Genomic DNA, 15,182 nt, shown 5'->3' with positions numbered 1-15,182 from the left:
AGTTTACTCCTTGGGGCGAAAACGATGATGATTTTAACCCGTTCTGGTAGAAGAACATTTTGTCATTTTCTCAAAACGTCATTTTATAACGTTAATGGTGAAAACGAGTACTTAAGTCTTTGCAAAGGCACTAAACTCAGATGTTGAGTGATGCTGACACAAAGGAGGAAACAATCCCCAGGTGATTACATACTCGGTGCTCATTCAAACCCGATAACACGCACCTGCATGTTCTTGGGGCAACATATAACCTGCTCCGCTCGAGAGGCGTGTCTTAGATATATTCTCAATAAAACAACAGAGGGGGGGGGGGGGCGGAAGAAAAGGACAAAGTTCGCCCTTGGGGGGCCGACTTTGTCCCTTGGAATCGTTGCTTTTCCGCTGAAACTTTTCAGCGTGTCAAACACGCCATAAAAGCGTGCCATCACCTTGCACCTAATCTGCTACTTTGCCCTCGGTAAATTTGTGGGATGAATTTTCATTTTACGCGAAGTTGGAAAAAAAAAACCGCCAAATCAAACTCCTCGGTGTCTGCACCTGAACCGATTTAATGCCTCCCAACCAACTTCTCAGAATCTGTATAAATACGGCAGCCAGCACCACCATCACACTGTATTATCCCTTTCTTCCCTACCCATCCATGGCTCCCATGGTGATCACCAGAAGGAAGAAGAGCGTTGTCGTCCCCAACGTGAAGGCGGAGAAGGAGGTGTGCCCTCTGCTCACCTTCGATCTCCCCTACGTGACCTTCTACTACAACCAGAAGATCATGCTGTACAGTTGGGGAGGAGGAGCAGGGGAGGAGTTCGAGAAGGCCGTGGAAGCGCTGGAGACGAGCCTGGCTGAGGCATTGGGCTACTTCTACCCGCTCGCCGGCAGGCTCAGGAAGGACGCCGAGGGGATACTGGAGGTGGAGTGCAACGACAAGGGCGTCGAGTTCATCGTCGCCGCCGCTGAGGACATCGAGCTCGCTGAGCTCGCCGCCGCCAATGCCTCGCCGCTGCTTCAGGACATTGTGCCATACACCGGAGTCCAGAACTCCGAGGGGTTCGACCTCCCACTGCTCGCAGTTCAGGCAAGTGCCTCCGTTATCTCAGTGCCAATACTGTACAACTTGTTTTGGTCATTTTATTATTCAGTTAGCCTATAAGACAAGATCAGCTGATCACACCCAGTGTTTTGCAAGGTACTCAGCCCAATCACTGGATGTCATGCATCGAGTGATTAAAAAGAGGGTGTGGTAGTGGGAAGTGTGGCATGGCTTCATTAGGCCAAGTACCATTGGCGTGGTCAGCCGAGTCTTAGATCTGCTAGAACAGGGACACAAGGTTCTAGGGTTCCAAATTCAACGGATCCAAGAAGAGGAATTTGAAAAATATGACTGTTATTCAAACAGACCCAACTCCCCAATGTATTTTGGGATCTAAAACCCGACCCACTTGCATCTTTATGAGGTTCGCTTTATGTGAATCACATGAATTGGCTTCTATCACATAGGTAGGCACTTAAGCAAGCCCTGGATCTCATTCAAATCTGCTATTCTAGCTACCACCCAAATGAATTTGATTGGATGGTCAGGATGTTAAGATGCCTTCCTTTTCATGTGTGTGTGTGTGTCGGCATTTGAGTGCCCGAACGCAAAGCCGTTATGGTCATTGAGCGGGAAGACTTCCTCATACATTAAATTTTGGCCTTTTTTTCCTGAAAAAGTTTTTTTGAGAAATTTTTTTCCCTGAAAATGATAAAAGGATGTGAAAATTGCAAGTTCTTGCAGTGAGTTTTTTGGTCATTACACAGGTTAAGATCGTTTTCGAATATGAATATAAAATGCAATTTTCATGGGTGTTGTGTTGATCATTTTGGGGAAATATTAATTGCTTTTATTTAATTTTTCAGGTCATTTGTGTTTCCACAAAGCATTAATACCGCTGAATTTTAGAAAAGGCTGTTTGGTCACTAGACTTTATTTCTCCGCTTACTCCCTCCATGTCATTTATTTACGAGGACACGAAATCACCAAAATATCCTCTATAATTTAAAATTCTCAAAGAAACCCTGAAATTTGTACTTAAATTCCTTGTTTTAGTTAAATTCCTTGTTTTTCCATTGCTTGACCAACTTTGGGGTTAACTTGGATGATTGTTTATATATATATATATATATACTAACTGTAAAATGACACAAAATGCCCTTGCTATTCCTTTTAAAGTCACTCTGCATCGGATAGGATGTGAATAAATCGGGTTTGTATCAGGCCTCTTCTAGATTTGATTCAGTCAGATCGGATCTAGTTTGGGGTTTTCGTATCTGAAGCTACTTGTAGTCCGAGTCTTATTTGGATTCAAATCTTTTGACGTGTAAACTGAGATCCTATAACCGCTATATATATATATATATATGGGTTAAAGGTTAATTGGATCTGGATTTGGTATCGGTTCTTCTCCTTATAAGAGTTTTCATCCAAATCCAACTCCGATTGTTCTATGTCCAGTTATTAAGGATTCAGCTATACTACCACCCTAGTAGATTAACCCTGACAAGGTTCGTCAGTGTTTGCCATCACCAGCGTCCATCACGTCCATTGTGCAAACCACGGGCCCACCCTCATGCCGCTGGTAATGTCATCATCAATCGCTTAATGGTTTGGCCGGTTGCCATTGATTGCAAAGGATGGGCAGTCGGTGATTCAGTATATTTAATTGAGCAATGATACTCTTGGTACCAGGTACGGGCAAAGCCCTCAAAAGTTTTCAGGTACCACGTGTATCTAAAAATTTTGGTACTGTTTTGGTAGGGAGTTTCTTGAACGGTGGTAGGAGTTTTTAACGAAATTGATACAAGATTTTGGAAATTAGATCTCATGAACTAAAAATAAAAAATATCACATAATTTCACCATGTATAGCTATAACAATGAAGTGATGTCTCAAGTTACATGTAAAAGCAAAATATTGACAGCAAATTGTTTTAAGGCACTAGTTAAGTAAAAAAAAAAAACTTAGAACAATCTCAAGCTAATAATATGATCAATAATGTAAAGGTTGCCTCTTGTAAGAATTTGTAAAAGGTATATGCAATTATGAGGATGATATTTTGTGTGTCTTCCAAATCTCAACCATGAAATTGATATAAAAATACAAAATTGAAGTTTAGATTTAAGAAAAAAATCTCTTATAACAGTAAAGTACTCTAGGCAAAGCCAAATAGAGTTTTTATGCAACTGTGGTCTTGAATGTGCTATGAACCTACTGCCAGCTCAGCCACTAAGGATGTGGTTCTCAAATTCAAGCCAACCTAAGATCCCAGGGTCTCTGATCTGGAGATCTTAATTAATTTGGTAAGGCTCTTCTCTAGAGCAAATCCGGAAATCCAGTGATCGGACCCGAGTATTTTACCAAGACCCAAAAACACAGAAAATCGCTGTACATCTAACCTGAAATGTATGGTTTTCGGGGCTTTTGAGACCTCGAACCCTTGGATCTAAGATCCTCCGTTTGCGTGATGTCAGGCATAAGTTGGCACACTTCCTCTGCATCCATTTAAACTGACCTAACTACAGCCAAACCATACATAATCTCATTCACAAGTTGGTACAGTCCCATTGAACCTAGTCAAACTCAGCCTACTAGTAATCAAAAGGCACAGTTCAATTAGACCTACTTAAACTGAGGCAAGTATGGAAAGCTAGTTCCTAGTCAGAAATCTTGGATATGTTTGGTTCTCTGAACTTGGAATTAGCAGATGTAAAAATGTGTGTGGATATGTGCAGGTGACAAAGCTGAAGGACGGAATGGCACTAGGCTATGCATTTAACCATGTCATACTAGATGGCCACTCAACATGGCACTTCATGAGCTCATGGGCTGAGCTAGCCAGGGGCTCAGCTACAATCTCACTCCTCCCCCTCCATGACCGCACCAAGGCTCGAAACACGCGTGTGAAGCTTGACCTCCCACCGTGCACACCTCTTGTCGCAAACAGGGATGAGCCCGTCCACCAGAACGGCGAGGTCAAGCCACCCCCAACGCCTATGAGAGAGAAGATCTTCCATTTCTCCGAGGAAGCGGTCAACAAGATCAAGGCTGAGGTCAACATGCACCTTGGACCGGACCAGAAGCCCTTCTCAACCTTTCAGGCACTCGGCACACACGTGTGGCGCTCCATCATTCGTGCTCGGGAGCTGCCCCCGGAGTCGTACACCGTGTTCACACTCTTCATCGATTGCAGGTAGGGATTCCAAAGTACAGGTTTGGGTCATACTCCAAAAGATGAAAATCCATTTAGTCAGATTTGGTAAGATCTTTTCATATCCCATTAACTGATTAGCATAGCCACAAATATCAACGAAATTTTGAATTTACCATGGCAAATTCACATAATGTGATATTCATGATGAAATTATATATAATAAAACCCAATGTATTGTCTATTCTCAGTATTGTAATTTTGCTGTGAATTTATTTTAATTGTCTATTTTTTTCTTTTACAAAAATTCCCAATTAAGTGCCCATGTTTGTACCATAGTGATAAATATCGTGAGATTTATTAAAATCTTGCCATAATATCATGAGAAATTACCTGAAAGTTAAAAATGTCAATTTTTTGATTTTTTCAGCAAAACATAAATACTGTGATTTGAACGAGATATTTATGTTTTTAATGTCTATTTATTGTTAAAACCCGTGTCTTTTTTATTTTAAAATATTTCTTATTTATATTTTATTATAATAATTTATTTTTATATTTAAAATTTATTGTTATATTTAAATTTTACTTTTTTATTGCAGAGATTTTTTCAAAAAATGCAAGATTTTCAAGAAAATTTCAAAATCTCGCAAGTTTTTTACTGCCGAACAAAAAAAAAGCATTTTTAACTTTTGTCACTATGGTTTGTACCCTATATTTCAAAAAGAGATCCATTGAGAACAAAGTAAAAAATGTATCTGAAGTTAATTTCAAGATTAAGATGCGTAAGAAAATGCCTTTTTGATCTTGCCTTTATTGTGCTTTACTTTCTGTATGTTTTTAGAGTCAGCCAAGACTTTTTGATATTTTGACAAAAAAAAAATTTAACGAAACAAGATTTTTGCCCCAAAAAAAATTCATAAATGATTTTTTGACCATACTAACTAGATTAAATGGTCAGGTATGTTGTGGGCCTCAAAACCAAATCCCCATAAGAAGTCGTGATATTTGTGTTTGGATTTGCTGAAGGAGAATTCTCATGGAACCAAATCACCTTTCCAAAGAATCTCTCTCTCTCTCTCTCTCTCTCTCTCTCTCTCTCTCTCTCTCTCTCTCTCTCTATATATATATATATATATATATATATATATATATATATATATATATATATATATATACTATGCGGTTATCCAATCATGTTGTATCCAACTAAATCAGAATCTAGTTTACATAAATCCTATCCAAATCTAAACAATTTGCACCTCTATGTAGGAAGAGGTTGGAGCCACCAATGCCTGACAACTACTTTGGCAATTTGATTCAAGGGATCTACACAGTTACTGTTAGTGGAATGCTTCTGGCCCAGCCCCCCGAATACGCAGCGGGTCTGCTCCAACAGTTGATCAATTCCCACAATGCGGCGGCGATCGATGCGAAGTCGGCCGAGTGGGAGAAGGCACCGAAGCTCTACAACTTCAAGGATGCAGGGATCAACTGTGTGGCAGTTGGGAGCTCGCCGAGGTTCAAGGTCTACGATGTGGACTTCGGTTGGGGCTCGCCTGATTCGGTTCGGAGCGGGTCCAACAACAAGTTCGATGGCATGATGTACTTGTATGCTGGGAAGGAAGGGGGGAACAGTGTGGATGCAGAGATCACTCTGGAGGCTGAGACAATGAAGATGTTGGAGAGTGACGAGCAGTTCCTTAAGGGGAGTGTTTGAATCAAATTCAAAAGCATTTGGGGGGCTTGTTTGTTCTTTCTTTTCCTTTATATTCTGCTTTGGAATTAGGTAGTGTACTTATCACCTTCATTACCACCTTTTTATAGTTTCCCTCTCTTATTTGTTTGTATGTCTTTGTTCCCCAATGTTGGTGAAGAACGATTTAACAAGTTACCCGTTAATTATTTGAAGTATTGATGGAACGTTTTACTAGGTGGTTGGAATATGCTATTAATGAGGTTGCTGTTAAGACTCCCAAAATTCCTGCATGTAGTGTTCAAATTGGCTCTCTTTTCTCTGCAGATGATGCATTGTTGTTTACAGTGATGCGGATCCTCAGTTTATTCTGAATTTTAAAGGGATTTTAGGGGAGTTTGAAAATTCTGCTAGTATCAGTATTAATTGCTCCAGCTCTTCTCTTATGGTTCCCTTTAATGTATCTGTTGAGTTTTCTGTTGAACTTAGAATGCTTATAGGATGGCCGACCTCTGCATTTCTTATTAAGCATTTGGATCTTCCCTTATTTGCCGGCAAGTTGAAGACTAATAATCTATGTCAGGATGTGATTTCTAGAATTGGTAAGAAGGTAGAGGGCTGGAAAGAGAGATTTCTATCATATGCAGGCGGGTTTGTTTAATCAAACATGCCTTCAAGTAATGTCCCGGTCTATTTGGTTGCTTGCTTTTAAAATCTCTAATGCTATGCCAGTGTTAATGGCGCGGATTTTTTTGTGATTTTCTATGGAATGGATGTAGTTTTTCTCAAACGATTTGCTCACATTTTATGAAGAAATTCATTTGTCACAGGATGCTAAACAGGGTCATTAATCAGGAAATTGTTTGGTGGTATTAGTGTCAGTTTAAATGGCATTGACTTACAAGCTGTTGGAAACTTATATTTCACAGCATAATTTGGAAATTGTGGTTCTATAGGAGCAAGTCAATTCATGAGAATTAGTGACCGCATCGTAATCAAGCCTGTCAAGATATCTAGTGGGCCTGTTTAGAGAACTTTTTCAAGTTGAGTTGGGATGATTCTAATTTATAAGCTATCAAATATTGGGTTAGGTATGGGTTTGTACCGGATCCCTGGCCGCCTGCAGAAGTGAGTGGAGGAGATATCCAGATTGCATCTGTGAGGATGGGAGGGACTGTTAGAATTGCGTTTGTGTATTGTGAGGCAAGTGGGAATATTTTGGTTGCAGGATCATGTAATCAGAGATTGTTGGACAGTCTGTTCCCAGAGACTGAACTCTTGGAACTCTTCTTGAATTTAATGGGACCTTTTGTTGGACATAACGGATTTGAGTTCAACCCATTGGGTGACCCGGTTTGACACCATTAATGGGCCTCTTAATGGGCCACGTAATGGGGAGTTAGTGGGTGGGAGTTACGTGAACGTGGAGTGACCACATTCACCTAACTGCCTCTTCCCCTAATTATATAAGGGGTAGGCTGCCATGAAGATGATGAGAGATTCATAGCTATTAGTCTATCTCAAATTTCACATAAGGTTTCGGCTAAGGAGAATGCCGAGCACCCGCACGTCATTTTCCATGGCGTCTTCAGGTATGCTTTTTGTGTTTGATTCTGAAGATATGCCGATATTGGGTTATGGGTCAATGCGCAGTGCATCAAGCATTTTCTTTTGGCGCTGCTAGTCGACTGCGACTGTCATCGTGGGGCGACGTAAGTCGCAGGTTCACAGTGATTGTCGCCTGATGATGCATGAAATGCACATCATGTTCATACAAAATTTATGCATTCTCATGTGTTTTAAAGGTTTAGAACCATGCATTGATGTAATTAGGTATAAAGAGGTCTCGGTTCAAATTTTACTCGAATCGAAGTTAAAACGAGAAAAATATTGCATTTTTAGGGTTTTAAATCGGATTTCACGGTAGACTGGATCTAGTTATGACCAAGAGCTTCAATTTGGATCTTGGACTGCACCCAAACCCTACATTTTTTCAAACCCACGTGATCTAAAGTGTTTTTTAAATATATTTTCCGAAAACCCCCTCTTTCTAATGTATTTTGGTGGTTCAGTGCAAATAACAAGTACTTTAGGATTTTAATTAAAATTAACTTTTTAAGTAGGTAGTTTTTAGAAATAGCAATAATTTAGAGTATAAAAAGTCTGAAAAAAACGGAGTCAACATTTTTTGGAGTTTGGAAAACTCGCCCCTCTCTCTCTCCTCTTCTCTCTCTCCCTCTCTCACACGCCCCCTCCTTTTGTGCGTGTATCTTCTTCTCTTCTTCTTAATTTCATTTCTTGTTCTTGTATTCTTCTTTGTGTTGTTTTCTTTTCCTTTTGCAGGTATTGTAGACCACGTGGAGCTTCACCTCGATGGTGTGTCATCTACACCTCGTGGTTGGTTGTCTCTTCCTCCACACGACTTCCTTCTTCTTCTTCGAATCCTCTACAAATCGGTTTCAACGTGGATGTAGTCGTGCAAAGGAAAGGTGCAGTGCATCGGAGGACGTGCTTGGGCGTGTGGACCATCTCCAACTAACCGCTCTAACTCATCCTCTGTAACACCCCAACAATTTGGACGTGAAATTTTGGATAATTTTTTTTTCTTTTTAAATAGCGGAAGTGACAAGTCCAAGTGTCGGGCGAGTTACAGGGTAAGACAGAGAAGTACTGAAATCATTTCATTCATTAATTAAAGCATTAAGTATATCTCATAAATGAAAATACAATTCTAACTACTCAGAGTCTAAACAGAAACACTGAAAAACTGAGATCTCTTGACTACTTCCATATGTGACGCCCACGATGCTCCATTTATTCGCTACATAAAAAATTTTAAAGCAGAAGGGTCAGACTCCTCTGTCTGCGTAAGAAGCATTATATTTATATGTTGTGCTCAGTGTCCTGTGTACAAATATGTGCAACATTTAAGGTCTTAAATATCATGCAACATGACTGTCAAAAGAAAAATTTCTGTAGAGATAGGTATGCTTCTACCTTGCTATGAAACAAGGAAAACAATACTAAATCTAAGTTCATTCATGCAGGTATGTCTTGTTTCTATCATCTCTATAATCCAATACAAGGATTTACAATGTTTACTCAGAGATCATTTCTAGAATAATTCAACACTTTTATGTTTATCTTTCACTTACCCTGTGGGTACGCACAGGTGTTCAACATCGTATCAGACCGATACCATACGTGGGTTTATTATTTGGTAACACGTATGACTAGCCGTACGGATATCCAAAGAGAACGGTCCATGATCGAGAGAAAACTCTCCAGAGGCTAGAAACTAGAATTATGATGCACCCTTGACACTTCTGCAGAAGACTTGGATCTACCACCTAGGATGCATTGGTACTCATGACCCCCTAACCCCGTGGACTGGGGACCTGGTGAGATGCCTAGCTCTCACAAAAAAACGAATGTCCATGAAACTTGTACCATCTACCCTCTCCAAGGTAGACCATGGGTTCAGTAACATACACCCTCTTTCAGATGTACCCAGAGGTTGAAGAATCTGGTAACATATACTGTCTTTCAGGTATACCCAGAATCTCTTAGGTTTTATATTTATGTTATATTAAATCTTTTCTTTACAATCACGTGCGAACCATTACACCACAAGGAGTCTGATATCATATATTGTCTTTCATATATACCCAGAACCTCGCGAACCTCATGATTATGCATACATTTTGATTTCTCAATTATTTTTCTGTGCGAACCATCGCACCACAAGAGATTTCCAAAATCCCGAACCCGTCACTGGGTTCACACACCTTGTATGCATTTTATAGCCAGATTGCCATAAACACCATCCAAGGAGTGAACCTCCCAGAACTTGGCTCGACTCAGAGCCCACATTTACATTTAAGTCTTGAGCTAGGGTGTACACACCCGCACCCCCCGCACTATGCCAGCCTTGTGGCATAATTTACTTGTTTTATATATTCTATTCTCGTGTATCTTTGTTTACGGTCATAGTGACTTATCACACCATGACGACTATCTGAATCCTTTCGCAACATGACCTCTTTGTTACCCATATCGAGTCAGGCCATCAGGGTGTCTAATATGCATTGACAATATATATATATATATATATATATATATATATATATATATATATATATATATATATATCCAGAATTTTGGCTCAACCCGAAGCCCAAAAGTTCATTATGTAGACACTTACTTTTTTGAGTTTTGGTGTACGCCATCGTACCCCACATGGCAAGCTTCACTTGCTACAATTTCTTTTCATGTGAGCTCTTACTATGGTCTTAGATAATTATAGCACGTACTCGGGCTGCCTTGAGCCTTTTCGTGCCGTGGCCTAGTGATTGCCACAACAAAGGTATGTGACCAGGGTAGTGTCCTACCCTACACCCATGGTCGGAGAGGAGTTGGACCCATCGGTCCGGCCTGCCACACTTGCACCTGTGCGGCCCCAACTATCACCTGAAACGGGAGATTTCATTGGTTGCAACTATTCCAGTGGTTCATTAACATAACCATATATATATATATATATATATTTGGTTGTACTTCCACAACACTTTCCAGACATGAAGTTCACTCCGACCAGCAGTGCCCACATGGTGTGAGATGCTCTGTCGTGCAAGAAATGTCTGGTGCATGGCCGACCTACCGTGAGTCGCACCGAGTCAACCTAGGTTCGGCTGGGGTAGATTGACCGAAGTGGTCTAGTCTGTTGTGATCATTGCAAAAATTTTCCTCTTGTTCTTTCTTTTCCTTCTATGTCCCTTTCTAGCCTCTATTTCCTTTTTTAAGGAGAATAAAAGATAGAAAAGAAAAGAGAGAAGAGAAAAGAAAGAAGAGAGATGAACTCTTTTGCAAAGGTCTCACTTGACCTTAATTTTGAAAAATGATTTTAAATTACTCGCCTCCGTATTTTAAAAATTTGTGGGAAAATGGAGATACGGGGCTTGCTCATCGGTACGAGGTTCAACCATTCCTGGCGTCTTTACCAGAGGTAATTAAACCAAGGATCAAACTTATGCATTTGCTTTGCCTAAATATTATCTAAGAATTTATTCTAAGTCTAGAATGCACAAAGAATCATGCTTGTGCGAATGCAGAGATGCATGTTTTTGAGAAAGAATATTTTTAGAATTTTTTGGGATTATCCAATTGGTTTTGAGATAAGTTTGAAAACACTTTTAAGAGATGTTTTTAAAAGGTTGAACTTGATTTGGAAATCTTAAGATCTGAGTGCAAACTCGAAAGTTAAAATGAATTTGAGATTTTGAAAGGATAACTCGAAATTCCGAAGTTGAAATCACTTCTGAAATCAGAGGTTTGAAATAAAGTTAACTTTGATTTAAAGAAGGAAGATTCAAAAGAAAATGAAAGATTGAAATAGAATTAAAAAATAAGAATGGAATTTTGAATCTGAGATTGAATAGAATTAAAAAGTGAATTTGAGAAATAGAGTTGGAATTTAAATTTGGAATTGAAAATCAAGGTGGGATTTGAAAATGGGAATTAAATTCTCGATTTAAAGTTTGAAATCAAAATAAAATTTGGAAATAGAATAGATTTAAGAAATCCAAATGGGATTTGGAAATAGACTTTGGATTTAAGAATGAAATTGGGTCTGAGAAATGGAATTCAAGATAGAATTGGATTTCAAAATCTGGAATTAGAAAATGGAATTGGATTTGAAATATGGAATTCAAGATAGAATTGGATTTCAAAATCTGGGATTGTCAATCCATATGAAATTTAGAAATGGATTTGAAGTTGGAAACCTAGATTGAATTTGGATTTGAGAAATCCAGATTGAATTTTGAATTAGAATCGGATTTGAGAAATGCAGATAGAGTTTTAAAATCGATTTGAATTTCAAGACTTGAAAATGAATTTTGAGAAAGATGAAAAATAAAGAATTTGAATGAAAAGAATAAGGATTTAAGATAGAATTTGAAAGATATGAATTTGAATTGAGAAATAGAGATTGAAAAAGGATTTGAAAAGATATTTTGAAAATTTATCTCAAAATCACTTGAATTTTTAAAATAATTTTAAAATATGATGTAATTCTATCCTAAATGATGAATGAATTAAAAAGAATTTTGAAAAATGGATATTGAAAAGCATATTTCATTCTTTAAGTGAATTGAAATAAGATTGAAGATATAATACATTCCTGACTATGGTCATAAAATGTATTATAAAATAATCTGTATTTAAATTCAGATAGAGAATAAAATACATTTTGGTGCTTTTATAGAGTTTGAAATGAAATTAACTCTCAATATATCCTGACTATGGACATTGATATATATTTTAAGTTAATTTCAAGTTAAACTCTGATAAAGGAAGAAAAAATCAGAAAATATGATGATTTTTTAAAGAGATCCAGTGTGGATCTAATGTTATCCCATAAAAGATGAAAACCCTAAGTTTTTTTTTGCATTTTGATTATGGCCATAAATGTGAATCGTTAACTTAGAATTTAATCACCTTTTATTAGAATGGTGCACGTGTCGTTCTTGTTTTCCATTGTGGAATTTTTGAAATAAAAGAAGAATGATATGAAAACATATAATTCATGATATTTACATGCTTATACACTCTAATCTAAAGCTGGAAAGGTAAAGAATTCTCATTAATATCTAACTTATTATAATCTTTAAAATTGAAAATTGAAATCTGAGTCTTTCATACCTTCCCTGCAAGACTGAGTTAGTTCAAAAATATAACACATAAAGGAAGAATTGACACTGAAAGGCACATAATCATGCCTACTCTAAATAGAGAATATATATATATATATATAATTTTTGAATGCCTTGTATGAACAAATTAGAAAAAATACACATGTGATACCTAAGCCCATGCATGAATTGACAAGGAAATGCAAATATGACACCTATGTGTCATACATAAATCAATGAGGAAAATGTACACATGATACCTATATGCTATGCATAAGGTGGTGGAAAAAATGCACATATATATTTTCCTAGGAGAATGCATGAGAAAAATGAATTTTGCAGCACAAAAGAAATATGGAAATGGGGGTTGATGCTTGCATTCACAAATCTGGCAATGTATCAAGACTATGATATGCATATTAACTGCTATATGCCATGCAAGGATTAATGAAGATGCAAAAATGATTGCACATGGCAAGGGCAAGGGCAAGGGCTATATGCTATTGGTTAGATACATAAAGGCGACTAACAGATGCAGAGTATTAAGTCAAATGAAGGTTTGCTGTGAAATTGAACACAGTGAGGGGGGGGGGGGAGGAGGTTGATTGGAGGTGAAGGTGGTATATGCATGGGATGTATTATGGAGGCTGTGTACAAGGAATAAGTAATAGTGAGTGTAACATGTGATGAAAGTGGATTGTAGAGAGGCATGGAAGATGGCGGCAGTTGGAAGCTGATTAGCACTTATAGTAAGTGTTGTGATGGGGTGTTGGGTATAGTAGGTGATTAAGATAGATGTGTAGTGAAGATGCACTGGTGAAAATATATCTACAGGAAATGTGACAGAAAATTCAGTGGAGATTCGAATCCGAATTTCGCAATGTATGGGGCCAAAAATCTATTGTATCAACACCCTATGGTATATTTGACATCTTAGGAGAAACGCATTTCATCAAAGAGTTTCCTGACTTAATCTACCTGCCCTTAACAGAAGTATTGCTTTAGGATTTCCTGATCATGGAGAGGTTTCTAATCTCAGACAAGAATCATGGAAACAGCCCAGGGGATCTATACAAAGAAGGGCTTTACTGACTCCAAACAAGAGACTAATTAAGATTAAAATCAGAATGGGGTGCATTTGGACACAAAATTTGGGAATTTGGCTAAATGAAAATAAAAATAAAGTTGCAGAGGATACCGCAAGGACAAATCCAGTGAACATGCATTCTATATGTGTTGCATGATGGTGGACAGCAAGGGGGGGAAGATGGAAAAGAAGAACGTTGTACACAGTGTGGTGGTAAATGGTGATAGGGGAGGCACAGATGGGAAATGGAGGGATGTAAATGATGGGAAAGTGATGAAATGAAGATGGGGGTGGAAGTGTATGTTGTTGAATCAGTGATGATGGGTATTATGAACTGCCCCAAGTGATGGAGGTTGGCACCTAGGAGTTCCTACAACATTGTTGGATGAAGAAATGGCATAAGGGCGTGAATAGTGCCATTTGCAGGTGGGGGAAGAGTCTGGTTAAGTGAGTGAGTGCTTGTGGTAGATGTAACTATCAACATGATCAAACAGGTGCAATGAAGATGTATTACCATGTGATGTATGTATGCATCAGTGAGTGAGTACATGGTGAGTGGGTGAGGTACAAGTGTTGGAGGTAAGGGTGCTGGAAGGTATGTGTTGTAGTGTGAAGGTTGTGGGGATGGAAATGTAATAACGAGAGTGCTATAGGTATGGACACCTCAGTGGAAGAGGTAGATTTACCAGAGTATAACAGATGGCAGGGGATTACGGTGGTTGAATGGGTTTGATTGCAATAATTGCTTAACAAGCCAAAAGGTTACCATCTCACTCATAAAGGCAGCAAAGGATGACAGTTAGGTTGAAACAGAGCTCCAAATCCTCAAAGGCACAATCATAACAGAGGACTATGCAGTAATGATAAGTGATTACAGAACACATAAGGCAAGCATAAATATCAGAGCCAGATTACAAGATAATGAGATACCGAGAAGAAAATTTTATCTGGAGAGATCAACATATATCTTTATGAAAATAACACGAGTCTGATGCATAATAAGATAAAAAAAAAATCCAGCCAAATCAAAATCCCTTATACAGCATAGTAGAGCCAAATTTTCAGAGATCACCCAGGGGAGATGACTCAAACAAAGTAATCTGCTGATGCGGCCACATTATATTTGAGGTAGTCACAATAATCCCACAACCATTGAGCTTGTTTTTTTTTATTGGGCAATAAATACTCCTGTTATTTGCTACACTGTGACAATTAAGTAGCATTGTCTATTTCTATGAAACTGGGTATCTCTTAATCATGGAAGTAGAAAGTCTCCAAAGTTGATAATCACAAGCAAGGGAAATGGATGGAAACAGAAATTACAATGGGAAATGTTCATAGAATACTTTCCTGTTATGCAATGAGTATAAAGGCCTCCTACGGTAGATTGCAATTTGGAGGCAAATAGGTCCGATAGAACAAGAATCTAACTAAGAGGACGATCTTGGTGCTGAATTAAATCCAACGCAGATGCAATACTGAACTAAATGAAATGCTACAAGTTCGATACAAAAGGATCTATT

General features: G+C 38.4%; 1 protein-coding gene across 1 annotated transcript; it reads left to right on the top strand.

Annotated features, from left to right (window-relative positions):
* Window positions 1-618: 618 nt before the first annotated feature.
* Window positions 619-6,117, top strand: LOC149818942 (BAHD acyltransferase DCR-like). Its single transcript, XM_089986535.1, has 3 exons — window positions 619-1,075; window positions 3,769-4,226; window positions 5,457-6,117. Exons 1-3 carry the CDS (start codon window positions 641-643, stop codon window positions 5,902-5,904), a joined length of 1,341 nt encoding a protein of 446 aa, XP_089842661.1. The 5' UTR covers window positions 619-640; the 3' UTR covers window positions 5,905-6,117.
* Window positions 6,118-15,182: the final 9,065 nt, after the last annotated feature.

Source organism: Nuphar pumila, chromosome 13 (genome assembly GCF_984573655.1).
Source record: "Nuphar pumila chromosome 13, dmNupPumi1.hap1.1, whole genome shotgun sequence".
In the NCBI taxonomy this organism is placed as follows: Eukaryota; Viridiplantae; Streptophyta; class Magnoliopsida; order Nymphaeales; family Nymphaeaceae; genus Nuphar; species Nuphar pumila.
The sequence above is the reverse complement of the archived record's forward strand: the minus strand, read 5'-3'. Positions and strand labels throughout refer to the sequence as shown.

Bases quoted from the DNA above. Each gene is read 5' to 3' on its own strand.
- LOC149818942 (XM_089986535.1), top strand. From the start codon at position 641: ATGGCTCCCATGGTGATCACCAGAAGGAAGAAGAGCGTTGTCGTCCCC. The intron at 1,076-3,768 runs GCAAGTGCCTCC...GGATATGTGCAG, and splicing joins TCCCACTGCTCGCAGTTCAG to GTGACAAAGCTGAAGGACGG. The intron at 4,227-5,456 runs GTAGGGATTCCA...ACCTCTATGTAG, and splicing joins ACACTCTTCATCGATTGCAG to GAAGAGGTTGGAGCCACCAA.